Below are 25,000 nucleotides of genomic sequence, written 5' to 3'. Positions count from 1 at the left end.
CGGGTCACTCTGGTGGGGCAGTAAGGCGGGGCGTGTCGGGTCACTCTGGTGGGGAAGTAAGGCGAGGCGTGTCGGGTCACTCTGGTGGGGAAGTAAGGCGAGGCGTGTCGGGTCACTCTGGTGGGGAAGTAAGGCGAGGTGTGTCGGGTCACTCTGGAGGGGCAGTAAGGCGGGGCGTGTCGGGTCACTCTGGAGGGGCAGTAAGGCGGGGCGTGTCAGGAAACTCTGGAGGGGCAGTGCTGGGCTCCAGTCCAGTGTAACTACAGCTAACGAATGACACAGGCAGAGACCAGAACTTCTTTCATGTCAGGAGATAAAGATAAACTTGACAGCTCAAGGGCCAAGTACACATGCCTGTGTGTGTGTGTGTGTGTGTGTGTGTGTGTGTGTGTGTGTGTGTGTGTGTGTGTGAGAGAGAGAGAGAGAGAGAGAGTGTGTGTGTCAAGGGCAAAAGTGTTATCATCCAGTATGAATATCAGTGTGTGTGACATCATGCATGGTTCCACTACATACAAACAGGTCAGTCAGCTCTGCAATGCCCAGGTTACGAGGACACTCTACCACCAAGGTCCCATCGCAAAACACCAAGAGAACACCAAACCCACTGCAGCCTTGCTCTCCCTCTGCTTCTGTCTCCCTCATGCACACTCCCGCCATCTCCTCATTCCTCTGACTGAGTGAGCCTGAACATGTTGTAACTTCCCCTGACAGCAAACAGCCTGCCACGGTTTATATTGAACACTCTATACAAAGATCCACATCCTGTTATATAAGAGAATAGACATACTAATCGTTTAATTCACTTACTACTGTAACATCATAGGACAATACAGAACTCACGTAGACTGTCAGAATGACTGCTGTTCTCCCTCTGTGTGTTTGTGACACACACGCATGAACGCTCACACACACAGGTCACTGGCTTCATGGTCAGTGCTTGCTCCTCACAATGACACACTGTCAGTTGCTAAGCAACTACAAACTTGGTTGCTGTGCGTATTCTTGTCTACAGTATAGGAAAGTGTCCATGTGTGTTCAGTAAACAAACAATAAATGGTAAATAAACAGTAAACTGCAATACAACTAGAGACTTGTCAAAAGGAAATTAAACTGAATTAGATTATTAGATGTAAACTGAATTAGTCTAGACTTTCCACCCATAAGAAACAAATGTTAGTAAACAAGTTCCAAAGTTTGCTAAAATTTGATTGGCTCTATCAGTGTATTTTAGTTTATTTGTAAAGGTTTGTAAAGGTGCTATAACAACATTATTATTATTAATCTTAATTTTTTTGGCTGTGTAGAGAAGAGGGAGCTAAAATTAGACCACTACTGATAGAGCCACTTCTACAGTGTCTCCAGTAATATTCTCTATTTCATCTTATTTTATATTCCATTGCTGTTTCCAGTTATTTTATAATTTTCTGTAATATTTTATCAGCTGTAGTAATATTCTTTAATACTTTATAATATTCCATTCCTGTCTGCAGTACTATTCTAAGCATAGATAATGAACATGGATCAGGAGAGTGACACAACAAAGGGTTAAGAGTGAGACAGCATGAGAGTGAGAGTAAAGGGACGGTGAAGGGAAAGCACATATGGAGCCCCCAACCTGTATCACGCTGGGGGGGGGAGTAAACTCAACCACAGAGGGGATGAGAAAATCCGGGTAATTACAGACCATCAGCCCGTCAGTCTGCTAGAAATATCTGGAAACTGGAAGACAGTTTAAGAATGAATGGGGTATAAGATAGCCATTTTATCAGTAGCACTTCCGTTTGATACAGCGGTTCCAGAAAGCGACATTTCTGTTAGTACGAACTGTGGGGAAGCGCACCGACGCTGTCTGTCAGCACTCCGCACCTTGTGTGGATATGGAGTATGAAGCCACGTCTCCAGACGTTTCCTAACCTAGGTAGTAGTTAACCTAGAGAGCCATATTTATGGGTTCAGTTTAAACCTTGTACTGGCCAGCGAACTTCACTGAGGTATATAGCTAAAGAGACAAGCCAAATGCCACGCTTCCAAATCGGACGTTGTAGAAAATTCTGTCTGAGACTTAAAAACTGATGTAACTAGCTATAAATAAGCTATATTGCCAAATTCAAATGCGATGATGAGAAAACTCACCCTGTTTTATAACTTTCAACTTTATTTTAGCGGTGTTTGTTTCTAAAAACAAAACAGCGGAATCAACGTCATTACACTTAAGTACTGCCGCAGGTACACGGCGTACACCCGAGAGATGGGTTAGACCCGAGAGCTGGATTAGATCCGAGAGCTGGGTTAGATCAGCAGAGCTGGGTTAGACCCGAGAGCTGGGTTAGATCAGCAGAGCTGGGTTAGACCCGAGAGCTGGGTTAGATCAGCAGAGCTGGGTTAGACCCGAGAGCTGGGTTAGATCAGCAGAGCTGGGTTAGACCCGAGAGCTGGGTTAGATCAGCAGAGCTGGGTTAGACCCGAGAGCTGGGTTAGATCAGCAGAGCTGGGTTAGATCAGCAGAGCTGGGTTAGATCCGCAGGTACACGGCGTACACCCGAGAGCTGGGTTAGCTCTCAGGAACTCAGTACAGCATCACATTAGCTGTACTGTGTACTGGCATACAACACAGACTACACGGAGCTAGCTAGCTTCTGTGCTGGTGTCAAAGTGAGGACAAATGTACACTGAAAACATGGCTAGCTAGCTAGTTAGTTAAATAACTACAAACTATGATGCCACGACCAATAAAATCAACAAACTGATCCAGCTACTTAGCTAGCAAGCAACCTGACTAGGCTCCCTAGCTAGCCAGCTAGGGTAGCTAACCTACTTATAGTTTCCTGACCTCTTTGGCGAAACAAGGACAAATTCGTTAGCATAACGAGCTAGCTTTACCTCGTGCAGAACCGTGAGTCTAACCGTGAATTCAGCCAAAAACAGACGCGAGGAAACAAACCTGCCTCGTCCTTCGTGAAGTCCGACAACAACGTCCGACGTCTTTGGCTTCTGGAACAACACGCACCAATCCTGGGAAGCGCTATCGGAAGGGGAAAAAAAGCTCCTGTGGTCAGAAAACACACGACTGTCAGGTCGGATAAACACTGTCAGGATAAATAAACACCGTCAGGTCGGAGAAATCCAGGACTGTCACCTCACGACAGACGTGCAGCGGACTGCGCGAGGGCGCTGCGCGTGGCGATCGTACTGTACGACTAGTGCTGCAGCGTCATTTCCTGCAGGATTGAAGACCCTCGCAGCATCATAAGTGAAGATACATGAGATTCAATTTACTTATAGCAAAATAGGCGCTCTCTCTCTCTCTCTCTCTCTCTCTCTCTCTCTCTCTCTCTCTCTCTCAACTATGAGAGAGAGTCAGAAAGGTCCTTCCTCAGCTGTGCAGGCAAAGTGCTTCTTAAGTTCTAGGCAGAATAACCAGTTTCTATTAGTAAAGGTTAATTAATTAAACATTTAAGAAAAACTGGGGAAAAAAGTTTTATCTGATCAACATTAAAATACAATTTGAAGGAGACTATTTGTTTCTGGTAGATAAGACAAACAATTTGCTCCTAATCAAACTACATTATGTAAACAGATATAAATAAAAAAAATATATAAATAGATAAATAAATGTATTTTATATGTATATATATATATATATATATATATATATATATATATATATATATATATATAAACAAGCTGAGTGAAGGAACAATAATATAATCTGATTTGATACAGTTTAAGTTTATTTTTATTTACATTTACGACATTTAGCAGATGCTCTTATGCAGAGCAACTTACAAAGTTCTTTGTCATTTTCTCATAGAATACATCCTAGTACAGTACAGTAGGTTATGTTAGAAACTGGTTCAAAGTGACCAGTCCTTCAGTTTCGATCTCCTCCAAGTTACCCTCTGCACACAGTATATATGTGTCCTATATCTATTATCTAAATCTACAGGATGACGGGGGAAAAGTGAGGCATGTTCTAAGGGTCTACGTAGAAAGAAAAGAGACAAGGTTAGTAAAGATTGGATGTTCTCTGCATTAACGAGCCACGAGCTGTTCCCGTACCAGCCATTAGCTACTCCTGTGCTTAGAGAGAGAGAGAGAGAGAGAGAGAGAGAGAGAGAGAGAGAGAGAGAGAGAGAAAGGGAGTGGTAAAGGAGACAAGAAGAGGGAGCGGATGACCTCGGGTGAGGTCAGCTTGCGGTCAAGCCGCCATGTCATGGCTGATAGGCAAACCTGCGTTGGGTGCCTGAAAACAGAAAGGCTCCAGTATGTAACAGGTTAGAGTCCAACATATCAATGATCTAGAATACTGTAGAAATACAGGGATCAATGCTGGCACCTAGAAGTACAAAATGCATAAGGCCTATCTATTATATTTCAAAATACATAAGCTCTATCTTAAACAATGATAAATGCAATAAACAATAAGTGCTAGAGTTTGTTAAACAACATAACAATAAACAATACCCTTCACTTATGGAAAATCTTTTAAGGGATTGTAAATTGACATTTTCATTACTGGGAAAGTACTATGCATAATAATAACAAACTCAGAACTGGGCTCTGACATCACTAACAGGACAGATGATCAGAGGTTCAAAGGGGGACTTCACATAATTAATTAATTTTTTAAATAAAAGTGTCAGATAAATGTAAATGAGTAATTACTTGTACAAATGAAATATGTATCAGTACTTAAGAAAAAATATTGCATGTGTGGATCTGTGTGCATGTGTGCTTACTTGTTTCTTGCTAATTAAGTGTAATGGTATTTATATTTCATAATTTATAATTGATTGTGTATCTGTATATAAAGGAAAAGAGAAAAGGAACAAAGTAACAAAATACAAGTCTGCTTATTTATGCATGCACATACATGAATAATCTAATTTTTTTTTCTTTCATTGTCACATTCTCCTGACTGATCCTGTTCACGTTACACCTGCATAACGAGTTCAGACACCTGTTTTTTATGTGAGATACATTCTGTCTGCTCTAGTTGTCTACCTAAACAAACAGTGTTTGAACTTTAAAATGTGATGTCTGAACAGACCCAAGTTCAAACATTTTAAGTTAATAAAAGTAAACAATAGTTAACAGTAGAAATGTGTTTAACTACAGGAAGTAGATTCAACAGCAACACCACTATAGAAATAAATTTATACATCTAAGTAAAACTCCACTTTTTAATTAACAGAACAAATTGGTTGTTTGCAGTATCAAATATAAACAGGGTTTGTTAACACATTAATAATTACATTTTAACATGGAAGAAATTAAAAGCTGTTCACATAGTGTTCAACAGACATTAACTCATCATATTGAATGTAAAATCTTATGTAAATTAATTAATTCTTCAGAGATGTTATACTGGATTCAAAAATAAAACTCAGAATCATTTCCAACTTTACCTCAACACTGCAGATTAAGAAAACGTTCCGCTTCTTACAGTTTATCTGCACCGGTTTTAATTCCTCTCCGAAATTCCAGAGAAGCTGTGAGCTTGATTCTGCCGTTGACTCGGTTTTCTCTTAACTTTCGTTTCACTAGAGTAAAATCCTGAGGCCCCTCCCACCATTTAACAGTTATTTCATAATGAAGTTACACATTCTGGCCGCCAGGTGGCAGACATTCGCTCTGTATACCTACAGTGTCTCTATGCGCCTCTTTTACTCAAGTTTAATTGGATAAATTTTCTTTAAATTGTAAGAGAGCATTTTTTTAAACTATATTGTGAATTTACTCTATGTGAAGTGAGCAAACTCATAACAGAGGTATACAAACATTCTGATCTTAAGATAGTATGAATTTATTCAAGTTTCAAGTTTGGTTTATTTGTCACATACATAGTCATACACAGTACAACACGCAGTGAAATGGTGGAAGACAAATTCTGAGACAGTATACAGCTATCCATTTTTTTTGGGGGGGGTTACATTTTACATATATTTGAATATAATTAATATTTTAGATTTAAAACATAATCATGATTGAAATGTAAATATACTTTATTAGGCATTTTATAGAGAAAGAAAAAAACAAAAAAGAAAACATTACCACATGCAGGACTGGTCTATTTGTCATTTGCATAAACATACAGGACATTTATGCACTGAAATGTTTGTGGTGAGGCTCAGGTAGCTCCTCTACAGCAGCACTGACACTGATACACTAATAATAAGATTACAACAATATACTAAATATACACAAATAAACAGAATATGCAAAATACACAGAATATGCAACAGCAGAGTAACAAAATAAACAGTGTCACTTCTGGAGCATCCTAAGGATGCGCCTCCTGCTATTTGAATATATTAGCCAAGGTATCTGTAAATAAAATATAAACTATATATTATACACTGTTACAGAAACATGGCTCAGCTCGATGAGTCCAGTGGAGACCATTAGGCTGACAGGCTGCTCCACCACTATGACAGGAACAAAGACTCCAGTAGATGCAAAACAGAAGGGACTTACACACATGATAACTAGTATACAAACATAAAGGTCATTAATCTCTGCTCTCCAGATTTGGAATATTTATCAATAAAATGTTGTCCTGTCTCTATTCCATGGGAGTTAATGGTTATTATTATTACTGCTGTCTACATACCACTGCATGCCAACACTCCAGCACCTTTGACTACAGGCCAGTCATATTAACCACAAAACTATGAAGTGCCTGGAGAGTCTGAGCCTGCACCACCCACTCTGGAACCACACCAGTATGGACTCACACCAGTATGGACCCACACCAGAATGGACCCACACCAGTATGGACCCAAACCAGAATGGACCTACACTAGAATGGGCCTACACCAGTATGGACCCACACCAGTATGCCCACAGGGCAAACAGATCAACAGATGATGCCATTACCACTGCTCTCAATGGGGAGAATATGCACAGCTGCTGTTTGTAGATTACTGCTCTGCATTTATCACCATCATCCTCAGTAGGCTGGTTTCCATTTGATCAACCTGATCACAACATCTACCTCTGAATACCTCTGGACTTCCTAACAGACAGACTACAGTCAGTCAGGATGGCCACATCACTCCTAACAGACTGAACAGTCAGTCAGGATGGACCACATCACTCCTAACAGACTTACCACATTCATTTAGGATGGGCCACATCACTCCTCCAACCTGACACTCATCACAGAGGCTCCACAAGGCTACTAAGCCCCCTTCTCTGCTCCCTGTACACATATGACTGTATATCAATCCACAACACAACCACAGATATCAGATTTGCAGACAACATGACAGTGGTGGGGCTGATCAACATAGTGATGAGTCATCTTACAGGGAGGAGGAGCAGAGGCTAACAAGCTGCTGCTCATTCAGTTACACTCAACACTAAAAAAACAAAGGAGCTCATCACTGACTTTAGACTGGAACAGGACATCCACCCTCCACTGTCTCTGCAAATGGAGACACAGTAGAAAGAGTCTTCAGCCTCAGGTACCTTGGCACATTACTGAAGATTTCATGTAGTCACCTAACATAAACTCTCTGGTGAGGAAGGCACAATACTGACTTTACTTCCTAAGAACACTTAGAAAAGTCAATCTGCCACCACAGCTGCTGGAATCCTCATATCTGAGGTCCACGGAATGTTCCGACTCATGGGATCTTACTGTGGTTATAGCAACAGCTCTGTAGCTGATAAGATATCATTGCATAGAGTCAAAAACAGCCCCAATGATCACCAGCATCAAGATATTTATAGTTTCCGATGCCCAAATCATCCCACATCATATGAACTCAATCTCACCCCACCTTTTTGCCCTTCTGCCCTCAGGAAAGCATTACAGGATCATCAAGGTCTAAACCCTCCACCTTCCCCTGCTTCCTCATCTCTTACTCCTGAGGATTTCATCACCTTACTCGAGGAGAAGGTTGCAGTAATCCACCAGTCCTTTTTTTCTCTGTTCCCACTCTTCCAACCAGTGTTCATTCCCCTACATCCAACTCACTGGCTTCTTTTTCTCCTCTCTCCTCAGACAAAATTCTTCAACTATTGACTTCCAGCAATCTGACTACATGTCTGCTGGATCCCATTCCTTCTACTTTGTTCCAGACTATCTCAAGAGATCTCCAGACACCACCAGGGTGGTACCAATCCTCAAGAAGGCCACACTCAGCAGCTCCAACCAATTACAGACCGGTATCACTTCTCTCTTACCTCTCAAAAGCCCTTGAACAAACAGTATATAATCAATTGTCTCTTTTCCTCACACAGAACCAGCTGCATGATCCCAATCAGTCTGGCTACAACCTTGTACATTATACAGAAACAGCACTGATGGAGAAACTTCATGCTGCTAAAGCTGCCAAACTGATTCTTCTGGACCTTTTGGCAGCCTCTGACACAGTAAACCACAATATTTCCTTCTCTGTTCTCTCCAGCCTTGGTGTGATTGGACCTGCATGGAAATGGTTTCATTTCTATCTGGAAGGACAGTCCTATCAGGTAACATGGAGAGGATCCACATCCAATCCATGTAGACTCTCCACTGGTGTTCCCCAGGGCTCAGTATTAGGCCATCTTCTCTTCACTTTGTAGCCTCCTTCTCTTGGTGATGTAATATCTTCTAAGGCTTCTCCTATCACTGCTTTGCTGATGACAACCAATTATTCATTTATTTCCCTCCCTCCAAAATGCAGGTGTCCAGATGTATCTCAGCATGTTTGACTGACATTGCGTCATGGATGACAACCCACCATTTGAAGCTCAACCCCAGTAGAATTCCCAGCCCTTACTTGTGCCAAGGTATTTGTGCAGTCTCTTATCATCTCAAAGCTAGACTACTACAACTTGCTACTTGCTGGTCTTCCTCTAAGAGTCATCAGACCTCTACCACTTGTCCAGAATGCAGCAGCACGACTGGTCTTCAATCTTCCGAAGTTCACACACGTCACTCTGCTGCTGCGCTCCCTTCATTGACTTTCAGTAGCTGCCCGCATTTAAAACCTTGATGCTTGCCTACAAAGCCAAAAATAGACCAGCCCCTCCATACATGATATCAGTGGTCAAAGCCCGATCCATAACTCAAGTACTTCAAAACTGAAATACAGCTTGGCTTGAAATGCCATGCTTCAAGTCTCATGGAAGACAAGCATGAAGACTATTCTCTGTCCTGACTAGTAGATGGAGGAACGAACTTCCACTTGCTGTTTGGATAACAGAGTCCCTTGCAGTCTTCAAATGCAGACTGAAGACTCATCTATTTGTGGATTATTTAAATGACCATTGATCCTGCTCCTATGTTGACAACTAAAACTCTAGTACTTATTGTAGGGTATTGTTTACTGCACTGATGTTGACTAATTCTAGTACTTATTGTTTATATATGGAAGTCCTGCTGAATGGAAGTGAAACTCTGAAAGGACACTACCTTACCTAGACTGACAGTTTGATGCACTTGAACGTTTTGCCCACCAAGTGACAGACATTCACTATCAGTATGTTAATATACCTGTTTTAATGGATCCAAAAACATATTTAACATTTTCATATATGCAAACATAGTGTGTATGACATCAATGTATCTACTTATTTGAGGTCCATTAGATGAAAAATTTTGTATCATTTATAAACAATTTTATACTTTGGATGCTAATAATATAGTGGCTCAATTTTTAAAACTTTACAATTGAATTCTGTTAATAGATTATCTCAAAATGTCACATGAAATTAAATGAAATAAACAGCAGCTTCTATATTATGTTGACAAAAACTAAACGATTAGTTTCAATTCATTGTAGTTTTAGTGTGTACCTCAGTTCTCTACATGACTGGCCCATCAAGTTCTGTACAACCCAGTGCTAGACTATGTTGGAAAAAGGCGGAGATGTTTATTTAATTATGTAATTTTGCCACAGGATATTTCTTACAGACATAGTAGAGTATGTACTCCATTGTTTTCAGTATCCAAAATGTCCCATCTTCTGTGCATGGTTCCCTTCCCTGAGTCCTCCAGGCATTTAGTCCTCCTGTTTCCTGACCTCTTGCTGGATGATTGCTGTATTAAACACCTTCTTGTGTTTTGGGCTCATGTTTACATCCCAACCCTTATTTGCTGCCATGTTCCATCACAAAGACTCTTGGTCTACAATCACATCATTATTTTTATATAATTAAAATGACTATTTGTTGGTCTGTCTCTTGTTCTTGGTGGTTAATTATTAGTTATCTGGTTGCAGTATTACATTAGCAGTACAGGTAGTTGTATGTGTTTTAGTACAATTTGGCTATACAATGTGATACCAAATAGCACATTGGCAGGGTCTTAAAATTAGATCTTTAAAAATAATAGTGCTTCCTGATCTCAAATGCCTCTAGTTTACTTTGCTATTAAGACAAATGCATTTTAATCACTTGTAAAATCTAGGGATAGAGCACTCAACTGACATTTTACTCTAGAAGTTTGCATTTGATTATATGCTGATTGTTTTTGTTGGTATGTTTACTATATTCAAACTCAAGTAAATAGAGTCGTAGGCCAATCTTGCTATGATTGTCACTAAAGTATGTCTGTGTTTACACTTTTAATTCCATGTGATGTTTAAGAGTAGTTACTTTAAACCTTAAATACATGCATACACATCTATTTCAGTATATGACAGGGACAGTGATTAACTTTCTCTTCAGTCTCAGGGGATTATAAAAGTCTGTGCAACTTCTCTACAGTAAGTGTTTTAAAATATGGCTCCAGCCACCTAGGGAATCAAACTCCTTCAAGAGCAGGGCTGTACAAAGCAAAAGAAGTCAAAAGAACTTAAATGATCATTTATTTAACTATAAATAGTTATTGGTTAGTTATTTTCTGATTGTCTGCAGTACACTTATTTTAAATGTATAAACTAAGTGAATGTCCACAGGTAATAAAACCAGCAGGTGCATGAGTTATAGTACAGGGCTCGAACAAACTTTATCACCACCTACCCAAAACTGTCCTGAAGCATAATTGAATATGTTTAGGTTTGTTGACAGACTTCCATACAAGCCAAATGGCCAATCTAAGAGAGCAAACAAATGCAAAAAGAAACAACTTTGTGCAGCCTTCTCATGCCATCTAACACTTGAGGTGGCAATGTGACAGTGGAGATTCTGTCCCTCAGATAGTTAATTATTCCACGCTGGTGTACATGCAGAAACTGTATGTAGCAAGAAGCTAATAATGTTCGCTCCCCAAAATGTAATTGGCAAATTGATAGATTAAGGTTAGCTTTCAGAGTCCTAACATAACATAAGCCAACAAGTTAAATCCTTCATTAGCGAAAGCAACCAACTGTAAATATCGAACCAATTGCTTATGATAGAAGATTGCTGAGACTAGCACAGCATTTTTTTTCTGAGCCCTGTAAGCTAGCTAGTATAGCTGGTTAAAGGCTTGCTAACATTACAATACCCAAATAGAAGGTAAGGCTTTATTTGATCTGAAACTAATAAAACCCCAAATCAACCCAGAATTGAGTTTTAACCTAAAATTTTGTTTCGCCAAAACAGGCCATGGTGGCTACTGACTCAGAGATAGATTGTGTCACATATGCAATTATAAAAATAAGTTTGAAAAGACTGGCGAATCATCATTGAAGCAAAACACACTTCAATGCAAGGAAAATATTTTAATTATAAGGAGCTGAATATTAAAGTAAACATTTTATGCTAACAAAACCTTTACAAGTATTTTAATTGAAAACAAACACAATGAAAAGCAAGGTTTCCACAAACCAGTCTATGTCTACATGAACTGGTACCACCATTTAGAAGCATGATGTGCTGAGATAGTTATAACTGTCCACTCAGATATGTATTTTTGGCATTCATCGTTACCTCAATCATTGCATCATAAACACTAAGCACCTCGTGCAGAATTCCTAACAGACACTTCCTTACCAAAGGCTCCATCCTGATAATGACATTTCTATATGAGAGAATGAGTGTTTATCAATACCCAGTGAACTGCCTTCATTGATAAAGTTCTTAAGATTATGGATTTATTGAAAGGAGAGTTTGAATATCTTAAGTGATGAGAAATTAACATTTTCATTACTGTGAAAGCACCGTCCATAGTAATAACAAAATAAGAACTAAGATCTGACGTCATTAACAGGACAGATGATCAGAGGTGCTGTGTTTTTACCTCCCGTACTGAGGCAGGGAGTGAATAACGGGTAGAGTTTCTCAGTGAAAGACTGACCAGTGAAAGAGTAGATATGAGACCTGGCCTCAATATCATAGAAGGAGACCAGACCCTCCTCATAATCCACAAACACCCCCACCTTCTGGGGAGCCTGCTTCAAGGAGAGAGACACACAGGGAGACTCTAGAGCTTCATATTCATTCTTCTTCCTCTGACACACAGTCCAGTATCCATCCTCAGGGCTAATTATAATATCTCCCTTTCTTTTACTGGTATTTCCAGCCACTCCCAAAACCCATTTAGTCTTCCTTCTGACCTGCACCTCATAGTAAAACCTCCCTGAGGAGAACCCCTCCTTTCCCAGCACACTGAGACTATGATCAAACCTCTCTGGGTTGTCAGGGAGATTCTGTCTTATGTCTCCATATGTAACCTGTTTCCCATTATCAGACAGGAAGAGATCAGGATGAGCTGTATCAGGATCCAGAGTGACATCCACTGGGAGAAAGAGACACAGTTTAAAACAAAGTTAACTATGCACCATGAGTAACAGTAATGACATTCAGGATGATTTCGTCATGTGGCCAGTGAGAGACCACACACCTGCAAACTGCTGAATTCTCTTCAGTTCTGTTTGGAAAAGAATATAATTCACTGTTAGAACTTACTTTTTTTTCATCCTTGTATTTCTATAATTATAACAAACAAGTTTTTTCCATTTTGTGACATTGTTCCAGCAGAACATCCTTTACTTCATATCATGCTGGATCCAAATTTGCTCACTGTCTTAGAAAACATTCTGTTACTTTGAACTCTAGTGAAAAACATTACAGAATAATATAAATTCTAAAACAATTATTTAATACAAATTGATCATTTGTGGTATCTCAAGCTTTATTTCTTGCTGAAAACACTTCTGTCAAACCCTCAAAAGTTTGCCCATCAAACCCTTGAAGTCTTACTGAAGAGTAAATACTTACTGATCACTAAATACTTACCAGTCTCACCAAGTTCCTCCATTTCCTCCCTGAGTGTTTCCTGAAGCTGAGACAGAGCTCTCCTCAGAGTCTCCACACTCAGATGAGTGTTAATGGTGATGTCAGTCCAGTCCTTGGTGTGTGGAGGGCTACACAGGGACGGGTACATCTACAGGAGTGAGGAGAGAGGAGAACTCGCTCAGGATGGGGAGGGCTGTCTGTGATGTGCTGCACTGCTATTGAGAAACAGGGGGCTCTGACCTGTAGGAGGTGGATGTGGTCCTCGGTGTGAGAGAGCTGCTCCAGCTCAGTGTCTCTCCTCTTTAGCTCAGTGATTTCCTGCTGCAGCTCTTTAATGAACTCTTCAGCCTGCCGCTCTGCTGCTTCCTGCTTCTCCTCCAGCACCTGAAGCAGCTCAGCCTGGCTTCTCTCAATACAGCGCACCAGAGAACTGAAGACCTCCATACTGTCTGCCTTTTCCTTCTCTGTGGTTTTCTAACAGTAGACAAACACATTTCTTTTGCATCTCATTTAGCTTAAGCCTGAAATGCACAGTGGCTATATTTACATGCAAAGATTTTTGACAATCTGATTGAATTCATTCTGATAATGTCACGGTACGGCCCCTCCCTCCTCAAGTGTGTGTGTGCGTGTCTGTGTGTGCGTGTCTGTGTGTGTGCGTGTCTGTGTGTGTGTGCGTGTCCGTGTGTGCGTGTCTGTGTGTGTGTGTGTGTGTGTGTGTCTGTGTGTGTGTGTGTGTGTCTGTGTGTGTGTGTCTGTGTGTGTGTGTGTGTGTGTGTGTGTGCGTGTCCGTGTGTGCGTGTCTGTGTGTGTGTGTGTGTGTGTGTGTGTGCGTGTCCGTGTCTGTGTGCGTGTGTGTGTGTGCATGTCTGTGTGTGCGTGTCTGTGTGTGTGTGTCTGTGTGTGTGTGTCTGTGTTGCCACACCCTCTCGTGTTGTGCACCTGATCCTTGTTGTGTGTAATTGTCATGAGTGTATATAAGTCTCATGTCGTATCGTCAAGGTTCTCGGTGTTTGCCCCATGTAGTATGTTTGTGTGTGTTGAGTTGTGTTTGTGATTAAAAACGTATGTGCCTCCTCCCCACATCCTCCTTAACCCACTAAATGTCACAGATAATATTTTAATTAATATTGTAATAATATTTTTGAGTTGTTCATATGCACTGATCACATACGCAATGATCCGATGATTATTAATAGATTATCAGGCTGCATGTAAACATATCCATTGTGTATTAATATGTCCAGAAAGTAATAACTGCACTAGAACACACAGTTAAGTGTTTTGAGTTCAACAGACTCACCTGATTGAGTTCCACAGAGTTTTTGAGTTCATAGATCTTATTCATTCTTTCCTTGATCATAATTTGTACATTGGCCTGCATTTCCCTCAACTCAGTCTACGACAAAGGAACTTTTATTATAACACAACTCATTTAATAAAAGTTTCATTTTTGGTGTTGGAGCTTTGATTATCTAATAAGGTGATAAAGTTTATAAAATGTTTCTCACTTTCTTCTCTTTGATCTCTGTCTCTATAGGAACAGTGGTGTGAGTTATGTGGTCTCCCTCAGTGCAGAACTGACACACATATTTCTGGTCGTCTCTACAGAACAGCTCCAGAGGTCTCTCGTGTTTCTGGCAGATGTAGTCCTCCAGGTTCTCCACAGGATCGATAAGTTTGTGTTTCCTGAGTTTAGCTGTAGTTGAATGAGGCAGCAGATGAGGGTGGCAGTAGGAGACCCCACAGTCCAGACAGGACCTTAAAGCCTCCTGTTTGTTCTCAGTGCAGGAGTCACAAAGAACCATCTTGGAGAGAAGCAGATCTGCAGTGCTGTTGGATTCCACCTGAAATGATTTCTTAAACTGGGCAGCCATTGCAGAGATGAAAGCGTTCACATGCATCTCAGGCCTTTTAGAGAATTCCTCCTTACAATCTGGACACTGGCAGAGTGAACTGCTGTCCCAGCACTCTTTGAGACAGACCATGCAGAAGTTGTGACCACATGGAGTAGTGACTGGATCAGTGAACACATCCAGACAGATGGAGCACTGAAGATCTTCCTCAGACAGGACACTGTTGGACAAACCCATAGCTAATGTAGAACAAAGAGACATCATGAGGGTGAAATGAAACCAGAAATACCACACGAACTAGCTAATATTACAATACCTTTAATTTTGAAAAAAAGTCAAAACAAATGTTCAGTTCCAAATGTTCCTGTTTTACCAGTTTTAGAGCCTGTCTAAAACCTGTTCTAAAACCTGTTCTAAAACCTGTTCAACCACTTCACTGTCTATTTTATCTTGATAGCCAAACCCTCTTTATCTAAACTTCAGATGATATCATAATTTCACAGTTGATATAAGAGGTTGATATCACAATTTCAAACAACATTCAATACATCTAAACCATTTTGAACATTTGAACTTTTACCAGTTACACAACTAAAAACATGTATAGTATAACAAGTATAGATAGCAGTTAGTGGTAGAAAAAGATCATGTTCCACAGAACCCTACTCAGTAACAATATAAGAAAACTGTCCCCCTTACCTGTCCCCCTTACCTGTTCTCTTTACCTGTCCCCCTTACCTGTCCCCCTTACCTGTTCTCTTTACCTGTCCCCCTTACCTGTTCCCTTTACCTGTCCCCCTTACCTGTCCCCTTTACCTGTTCTCTTTACCTGTTCCCCTTACCTGTCCCCCTTACCTGTCCTCTTTACCTGTCCCCCTTACCTGTCCCCCTTACCTGTTCCCATTACCTGTCTCCCTTACCTGCTCCCTTTACCTGTCCCCCTTACCTGTCCCCTTTACCTGTTCTCTTTACCTGTTCTCTTTACCTGTCCCCTTTACCTGTCCCCTTTACCTGTTCCCTTTACCTGTTCCCTTTACCTGTCTCCCTTACCTGTCCCCTTTACCTGTTCCCCTTACCTGTCCCCTTTACCTGTTCCCCTTACCTGTCTCCCTTACCTGCTAAATGGTTACCTGCAGAGGTTTTAGATCCGTATCAAAATCACTGGAGAGGATTCACGCTGTATTCTGTTATACCGAAAGAAACAGGAAACTGTTAAACTGCACTGCAGTTCACTTTCATTTCAGTTTCACGTCATTTTTGCACACTGTTCAGTTAAATGTCTGGAGGGTGTGGCATGGTTTTTCTGTTGTGGTTCTAGCAGCTCCATGGAGCCCCAGCATGTCACCAGTGTGTTCAACGCAATGTGAATCTTCCGCGTCAGTGATGGGAAATAATGACCCCTGCTGGTGTTCCAGCCAGCTGGTTAGCAAAAGGAATGTGGTGTATACAGGCTGGCACCACACAGAATCGATATTTGGATCCTGCTTAGGTGCACTGACTACCTAAGCACTGACCTGCTAAGCTCTGACCAGCTAAGCCCTGACCAGCTAAGTTCTTATCTGCTAAGTGCATGCCTGCTAAGAACTGACCATGTAAACTCTTACCTGCGAAGCACCGGCCAGCTAAGTGCTGAGCAGTGAAGTGCTTTCTTGCTAAGCACTGACTAGCTAAATTCTGACCAGTTAAGTGCTGACCAGCCAAGCATTGACCAACTAAGCTCTGACCAGATAAGCTCTGACCAGATAAGCACTGATTAAGCTCTTATCTGATAAGTGCATGCCTGCTAAGCACTGACCAGCCAAGTGCTTACTTGACTAGCTAAGCACAGACCAACTAAATTCTGACAAGCTCATTTCTGACCAGCAAAATTCTGAGCAGCTAAGCACTGCCCAGCTAAGTGCTTATTTGCTAAGCACTGACCAGCTATGCACAGACCAGCTAAGCGCTGACCACATAAGCACTTAAATGCTTAGCACTTACCTGTTAAGCAGTGATCAGGTAAGCACTGACCAGGTAAGTTCTGACCAGCTAAGCTCCCAACTACTAAGCTCTGACCAGCTATGCACTTATATGCTAAGCACTGGCCAGCTAAATGCTGACCATCTAAGCATTGAAAAGCTAAATTCTGACTAGCTAAACTCTACCGAAATAAGTGCTGACCAGCTAATTTCAGACCAGCTAAGCATTGACCAGCTAAGTGCTTACTTGCTAAACACTAAACATCTAATCACTGACCTGCTAAGCTCTGACCAGCTAAGCACTTACTTGCTAAACACTGACCAGACAAGCACTGACCTGCTAAACTCTGACCAGATAAGCACTGACCAGCTAAGCACTAACCAGCTAAGTTCTGATCAGCTAGGCACTGACCCGGTAAGCACTTACTTGCTAAAAACTGACCAGACAGGCACTGACCAGCTAAACTCTGACCAGATAAGCACTGACCAGCTAAGCACTAACCAGCTAAATTCTGATCAGATAAGCACTGACCAGGTAAGCACTGACCAGCTAAGTAGTCACCTGCTATGCACTGACCAGCTAGGGTCTGGTTTAAGCTCTGGTACTGATTCAAACAAATTGAAGAATGCAGCAAAGAGTTGGTAAGGAGAAATGGTGTCAAGCTCTCTTTGCAAACTAGAAAACACAGATGACAATAGATTAATACACTCACGTTATAATGCTATGCAGTAACATTATAACACTATAGATTAATACACACACTTAACTGCGAAGCTCTGACCAGATAAGCACTGAACAGCTAAACTCTGACCAGCTAAACGCTTATCTGCTTATCTTCTTATCTCCCCATAGATTAATACACTAACGTTACAATGCTATAAACACTAATGTTACACCACTACAGATTAACACGTTAAAGTTATGCCTCTATAGATTAATACACTAACGCTATAACACCTATATATTAATACACAAACGCTATAACGCTATAGATTAATACACTAACATTATAAAGCCTACAGATTAATACAGTAACATTATGCCGCTATAGATTACACTAACACTATAGATTAATACATTAAAACTATAAAGCTTGTAGATTAATTCACTAACATTATAACGCTACAGACTAATACACTAACGCTATAACATTATAGATTAATACACTGCTATAATGTTAGATATTAATACAGTAAAGCTATAATGCTATAGTTTAATACATTAAAGATATAACGCTATAGATTAATACACTATTGCTATAATGCTATAGATTAAAACACTAAAGCTATAATGCTTATAGATTATTACACTAATGCTATACATAGCCAGGGCCAGTGGGAGCTCAGTGGCTAAAATACTTGACTAGTAATCAGAAGGTTGCCAGTTTAAACCCCACCACCAAGTTGCCACTGTTGGGCACCTGAGTGTGGCCCTTACTCTTCAATTGTGCAAGTTGTAGTCAGTCATAATTGTAAATCTCTTTGTATAAAATCATCAGATGTAAATGACACTATAGATTAATATTATAACGCTATAATGTCTATAGATTAATACACTAGCGCTATAATATTTATAGATCAATGCAATAATGCTATAATGCCTATAGATTAATACAATAATGCTATAATGCTATATATTAATACACTAACTTTATAAGACTATAGATTAATACACTAACGCTACAGATTAATACACTAACTATAACGTTATAGATTAATAAACTAATATTGTTCTTTTTGTTTGTTTTTTTATCTTGTATTATCACTCAATTATTGATTTATTACTATGATAATTATTGCTGTTATTGTTAGCTTTACTAGTAACTATTTAGTCTATTTTGTTGTTGTTATTGTTTGATTTGTATTTTTTCTTTGTTTATCATTGTTGGTATCTGCACGTATCTTAGTTGGTATGTTCTCTCTTTGGGGGATGACTCCCACTGACTCATGAACAGTGTATTACCATTAACAAAGTCACATTAATCCTCCAAAGGAGAGTATTGGCAAAAACAGCTCTCTACACGAGAGTGTCTGCTAACGCGAGTGTCTGCTAACGAGAGTGTCTGTTAACAAGTGTGTCTGCTAACGAGAGTGTCTGCTAACGTGAGTGTCTGCTAACGAGAGTGTCTTTTAATACTGAAAATGTAAATCTAACAGAATACCAAACTGTCATTCAGTGAAAACTAAAGCAAGCAACAGTCGGGTGGGAAAATGGTTAGGTTGGAAACATACACTGCCTGGCCAAAAAAAAAAAAAAGGTCACACACTAATATTTCGTTGGACCGCCTTTAGCTTTGATTATGGCATGCATTCGCTGTGGCATCATTTCCACAAGCTTCTGCAATGTCACAACATTTATTTCTGTCCAGAACTGCATTAATTTTTCCTAAAGGTCTTGTATTGCTGATGGGAGATTTGGAAAGTCTTCTCCAGCACATCCCAAAGATACTCAATGAGGTTCAGTTCTGGACTCTGTGGTGGCGAATCCATATATGAAAACAATGTCTCATGCTCCCTGAATCACTCTTGCACAATTTGAGCCCGATGAATCCTGGAATTGTCATCTTGGAATATGCCCATGCCATCAGGGAAGAAAAAATCCATTGATGGAATAACCTGGTCATTCAGTATATTCAGGTAGTCAGCTGACCTCATTCTTTGGGCATACAACATTGCTGAACCTACACCTGACCAACTGCAGCAACCCCAGATCATAGCAGTGCCCCCACAGGCTTGTACGGTAGGCACTAGGCATGATGGGTGCATCACTTCAGCTGCCTCTCTTCTTACCCTGATGCACCCATCACTCTGGAACAGGGTAAATCTGGACTCATCAGACCACATGACCTTCTTCCATTGCTCCAGAGTCCAATCTTTATGCTCCCTAGTAAATTGAAGCCATTTTTGCCGGTTAGCTTCACTGACAAGTGGTTTTCTTAAGGCTACACAGCTATTTAGTCTCAATCCCTTGAGTTCCCTTCGCATTGTGTGTGTGGAAATGCTCTTACTTTCACTATTAAACATATCCCTGAGTTCTACTGTTGTTTTTATACGATTTGATGTCACCACATTTAAGTGATCGCCGATCACGATCATTCAAAGTTTTTTTCCGGCCACATTCCTTCCTCAAAGATGATGTTTCTCCACTGTCCTTCCACTTTTTAATAATGCGTTGGACAGTTCTTAACCCGATTTTAGTAGTTTCAGCAATCTCCTTAGATGTTTTCTCTGCTTGATGCATGTCAATCATTTGACCCTTCTGAAACAGATTAACATATTTTCCACGACCACAGGATGTGTCTTTCGACATGGTTGTTTAACAAATGAGAAGCTACTCACTGCGTCAGTTTGGGTTAAATAATTTCTTGCCAGCAATGGGAGACTCTTACCTATTTGCTTAGTTAAATCCAGGTGGTGACCGTTTTTTGGCCAGGCAGTGTAGTTAGGTTGTCGATCAGACAAACATGATGTTTGAAAAGTGCTTAGATTGCTAAACAGGGATTTATTGAATAAATGAACAGATGACAGAATACATGAACAACCTTATTAAATCTCAATAAGTTTGTTATTAAAGTGCATGTGTGTGGTACTTATTGTGACCTGACACACAGAGGAAATCACAAATCAAGTAAAAAGACATGCAAACAACAGCTTCATGAAGAATGTTAATCTTTTATTTAACAGATCAAACCATGAAAACAAACCTATACAGTGTGTGTGTGTGTGTGTGTGGATGTGTTCCCATCCACACACAAGAGTTAAATACCGCACATCTTCTGAAGCATTTTCACTTTCAAAAAGAAAAATAAAGGAAATTAAACAAACCATAACAACAAAACTGTGCAGTTATTTTCCCACTAATATTGTGTCAGTAAACAACAAGGGCCCTTCTCTGTGCTTTTACTCATGAGTCCTCTCAGAGAAAGAGTGCAGTTTCAGGGACAGTTTGCCCCTTTTTCAATCTGTGTAACTTCACTCCAGAAAGCTGAAAGTGTTGATCCAGGATCAGCAGCTGGGGCAGCATTTCTCCTCCTCCTCCGCCTGAGAGCAGCGTGAGGGCTCTCCTGTGCTTTCTCTGTCCTTCCCTTCCACCATGAGAGGGTGAAAATACAGACCGCACATCACCACACAACCACTACTGAACCAAACGAGATCATATATTGCTACAAAAGAAAAGGTTATTCTAGTTATTCCCACAGTCCAGATTCTGCTGCAACCAGACCAGTCTGTATAGAAATAAAATATCTGCAGACTTATGTTATTGTCATACATTACGTAACATCACCATAAAAGTGGTGAGGTTATGATTAGACATGACTGTCATGACATTTTGGTTAAAGCCAGGTGGAACTGACCCCAGTGTGACTCAAGAGAGAATGTAGTGGCCTGAGACAGCTGTTTGACTCAGCCCGAAGCTAGACATGGTCCCCAGCTGGTGAGACCCCAAAATGAAGAATCCCGATTTACTTTTTTTTGGTTCTAACTTCCAAGAACTCTGCACCCATTTTTGGGCAAAAATCAGGATTTTAGGGCAAAGCCATTTATGACGTTAGCAGTGACTAGCCTGGTCTGCTAGTGAAAAACCAGCCAGTGTGTCTTTGAACAGTCAGTTTCTTCAGTCCTTCTGGACAACAATACAAAACAAACCACTACATGATTAGTGCCAGTCAGACATCTTCATCTAGTGATGAGGAGTTTAGTAGTCCAGTGCTCAGTGGCCTCCGATGTCACCCAGACCAGCGTTCACAAATCCGTTCACATAAACCACCATGACTGGAACAGTTGATGTGTTACAAAATAGAAAACAATGTCAGTATGCATATAATGGAACAGTAAATAGTTTTACAAACTGCAGTGTTAGCGAGTGAACTGTGTGTGAATCAGAGGTGGGTAGTAATGCAATTCATGTACACTGTTACATTTACTTTAATGAATGTCCTGAATGTTTATACTGCTACCCGAGTACATTCGTCAATTTAAAAAAAATTTACTTTTACTCTGTTAAATTCATCTTTGTTACTCCTGTCCCATTTATAAATATTTTAATTATTTGTAATTAATTTTTTGCATTTCCTTCAACCTGAACTGTGCAGCATGTATGGGCTCCTGCAATCACTAAAGAAATTGGTGCTGTTTCCTAATGTGCATTATAATATGAAAGTGTTGTTATCTAACATCATTAAGGACATTCTGAACAGCAATAATAGCAAAAAACTGTGAAAAACATTTATTATTACATTTACTTAAGTAATCATTTAAATGACTACTTTTTTTCTACTTGAGTAGTTATTAATTTAATATAACAATACTTTTACTTGAGTACAGTTATTCGCTACTCTACCCACCTCTGGTGTGAATGTTGTGTAAACATTGTTTTAACATCGCGATCATTTTACTGATTATTATGGATACAGTGAGACATTAAAAGAACCTTTCAGTATACATCTAATCAGGTCAAATGGTCTAGCTTAGACTGAAAACAAATATAAGAAATGTTTTCTGACTGTGAGAAAGTGCACACATGACTATTTGAACAATGCAGAAGCTCTAGGTAACTCTTGAAATGTCATAAACCCAGTGAGAGGCATTCGATAAACTATGCATGTTTTGGTTTTCAGTGTGAAATCACCAGAAGTACGAGAAAATATGTACAACTGGACATGTTCTTTACTCATATCTATATACACCAGCCAAATTGAAGGGATCCTACTGTCACGTCTGGCCTGATATAGGCTCCTACACACAGTACACACCTGCTTGAGCCCTAGAACAGCTACAGTGGGGAGAAGGAGCATGCTGGCCTTGTGTAGAAGAGTGATGGATGTGCGATTAGACTTGGAAGTGTGATGGATGTGCGATTAGACTTGGAAGTGTGATGGATGTGTGATTAGACTTGGAAGTGTGATGGATGTGTGATTGGTCTTGGAAGTGTGATGGATGTGTGACTAGACTTGGAAGTGTGATGGATGTATAGATTTATGAAAGAACAGCGAGTCAATCCAGGGCCATGGAGCAGATGAGAGGGGCTTTAAAATAAAGCACTGCAGGGGCTTCTGGGATTGGACTCCTTGAACCTTTAATAACCAATTTAATGCAATGTCCCAATAATCAAATCTAATTTAAACAGTTTTAGATTCAGTACTTTTTCATTTTCAAATAACATTCATGCAGGACATTTTACTTATGTATTTATTGCAATTCCACCATTATTAATAGTCCAACCAATGAGCATGAAGAGGCGTATCTGATGAAACTGCCTAGACCATCTCGAACGCCGTTTCTCACCAACTGGAATGGTATAAGCAGTTTATAAAGGTATAAAGCCACGTTACAGTTGTTAGAGAGAACTACATCATGTCTTTCATATCCTCACACTGCTGTTAGAGCACTACAGCATGTCCTCACACTCCTGTTAGAGCACTACAGCATGTCCTCACACTGCTGATAGAGCACTACGGCATGTCCTCACTCTGCTGTTATGTTATATCCTCACATACCTTTACTGTTCTCTGTTGGCCAATCATACCTGCAAATAATCTATTTTTCCATTAATCTGTGAGTTGTTGGTGTTTTCTTAGTCCTATAAGTAACAAATGCAGTAAATCAGTGTGATATCTGATGGTTTGGAGACATGTTTGGTGTCTAACTGTCTCTTTACAATGGAATCATCGGTAGCCACTTCATTGAAAATCTTTTCTATAAAAACATATTCTTCAAATAGCAGTATCAAATGCCATTCTTAAGATGTGAAGTCTAATTTTTAAAGCAACCTATTTGTAAACATCTTGGAAAATATCATGGAGAGTATATACTTACACATTTAAATTCAAAGTGAAACTACATTATCATCCACACAAAAGTGGACACATTTTTAGACTGATTCTGGTTGTTTAAGATGGCTACCTCCGTTATATGACAGAATTAAGCTATACATTATAGTTTTTTAAATTCTGTATGTATTGTTTTTTTTAATAGGCTTTGCTACCTCCTAAACCGCACCAATGAGTCTGTGTGACATTATTTAAAAACTCAGTGAATACTGAGGCAACAAGTGAAGAGTTAAGCATGTGTGTATAGAGAAGGCTTGAGGTGAGAGAGCATCCAGTAAGTGCCGACTAAATTAGCCTCATAGTTCCAGTGAAAAATAGCCAACTATGTTTAAGGTAAGTGGAGAAATGTACAAATGAGATTATTTGTTGAACCATTCCTTTACACACACACACACACACACACACACACACACACACACACACACACACACACACACACACACACATATATAAATAGTATGAAAACCGTTTTTTGTTTTGAACCAGCTCCCGACTACGGAAAACCAACCTATGCAAATGATCGCTCTGCTGCCCCGTGTGGTAAAACAACAACACTGCAGCACTTATCCTGAATATGACAAATAGACATTTCCCTGTGGAAGAAGAGAAGAGTGTCTTGTGTCTTATTGCATTAGAAGGTGGGTAGGTGAGTAGATTGAAAAGAAAAGAAGTAAAACTGGACACAAAAGGTAAATTAGAACAAAAGAGAATTAAGACACAAAGAAGTGATCGACTTTATAGAGACTTATAGTTGTGTCCCTTTGGCTGCAATTACCAAACACAGTTAGTCCTGTATCCACCAAACACAGCTAGTCCTGTATCCACCAAACACAACTAGCCCTCTATTCACCAAACACAGCTAGTCCTGTATCCACCAAACACAGCTAGCCCTCTATTCACCAAACACAGCTAGCCCTCTATTCACCAAACACAGCTATCCCTGTATCCATTATACACACAGCTAGCCCTGTATCCACCAAACACATCTACCATTCATTTACAAAACACAGCTATCCCTGAATTTTGAAGTGATACTCATCCTGATCACTAATTTGACACCCCCCCCCCTCAAAAAAACCAGGCAAAATCTAAAAACAAATAAACCAGCACTCAGGCCTGAGAGAGATACATAGCTAAACAGCATTTTAAACAAACAAAACAGAGTATTCCAAACAAGCAAAATAGCATCCTAAACAAATAT

General features: G+C 40.1%; 3 protein-coding genes across 9 annotated transcripts in view; all 3 read right to left on the bottom strand.

Moving 5' to 3' along the window:
* The window catches only part of dnajb6b (DnaJ heat shock protein family (Hsp40) member B6b), a 46,676-nt gene extending 41,171 nt beyond the window's left edge, over window positions 1-5,505 (bottom strand). The window contains exons 1-2 of one of the 6 annotated variants that reach the window (XM_035519861.1): window positions 5,409-5,505; window positions 2,942-3,022 (exon numbers count right to left, since the gene is read on the bottom strand). The gene's annotated coding sequence lies outside the window, so the exon portion shown is untranslated. Of the gene's footprint in view, window positions 1-1,615; window positions 1,712-2,941; window positions 3,199-5,408 lie in introns of those variants that run through there. The other 5 variants (XM_035519862.1, XM_035519860.1, XM_035519864.1 and 2 more) reach the window with 5 other exon arrangements.
* A 6,599-nt stretch (window positions 5,506-12,104) lies between these two features.
* LOC113567930 (zinc finger protein RFP-like) lies at window positions 12,105-15,275 on the bottom strand. The gene is made up of 6 exons (XM_035519859.1): window positions 14,667-15,275; window positions 14,459-14,554; window positions 13,396-13,629; window positions 13,156-13,303; window positions 12,761-12,787; window positions 12,105-12,655 (listed from the first exon to the last, which is right to left on the bottom strand). Exons 1-6 carry the CDS (start codon window positions 15,273-15,275, stop codon window positions 12,105-12,107), a joined length of 1,665 nt encoding a protein of 554 aa, XP_035375752.1.
* A 5,346-nt stretch (window positions 15,276-20,621) lies between these two features.
* The window catches only part of sorcs2 (sortilin-related VPS10 domain containing receptor 2), a 232,965-nt gene continuing 228,586 nt past the window's right edge, over window positions 20,622-25,000 (bottom strand). For both annotated transcript variants that reach the window (XM_035519846.1, XM_035519847.1), the window contains one exon: window positions 20,622-21,742. In XM_035519846.1, coding sequence (XP_035375739.1) covers window positions 21,681-21,742 — 62 coding nt within the window. In that variant the 3' untranslated portion in view covers window positions 20,622-21,680. The remainder of the gene's footprint in view (window positions 21,743-25,000) is intronic.

This window comes from Electrophorus electricus, chromosome 19 (assembly GCF_013358815.1).
Source record: "Electrophorus electricus isolate fEleEle1 chromosome 19, fEleEle1.pri, whole genome shotgun sequence".
NCBI classification, from domain to species: Eukaryota; Metazoa; Chordata; class Actinopteri; order Gymnotiformes; family Gymnotidae; genus Electrophorus; species Electrophorus electricus.
Note: the sequence above shows the minus strand (reverse complement) of the source record. Positions and strands in the feature narration are given on the sequence as shown.

Coding starts and splice junctions, on each gene's coding strand:
- LOC113567930 (XM_035519859.1), bottom strand. CDS start 15,275: ATGATGTCTCTTTGTTCTACATTAGCTATGGGTTTGTCCAACAGTGTC. Junction 13,304..13,395: donor ACCACATCCACCTCCTACAG/GTCAGAGCCCCC, acceptor TCACTCCTGTAG/ATGTACCCGTCCCTGTGTAG. Junction 12,656..12,760: donor GAGAATTCAGCAGTTTGCAG/GTGTGTGGTCTC, acceptor TCTTTCTCCCAG/TGGATGTCACTCTGGATCCT.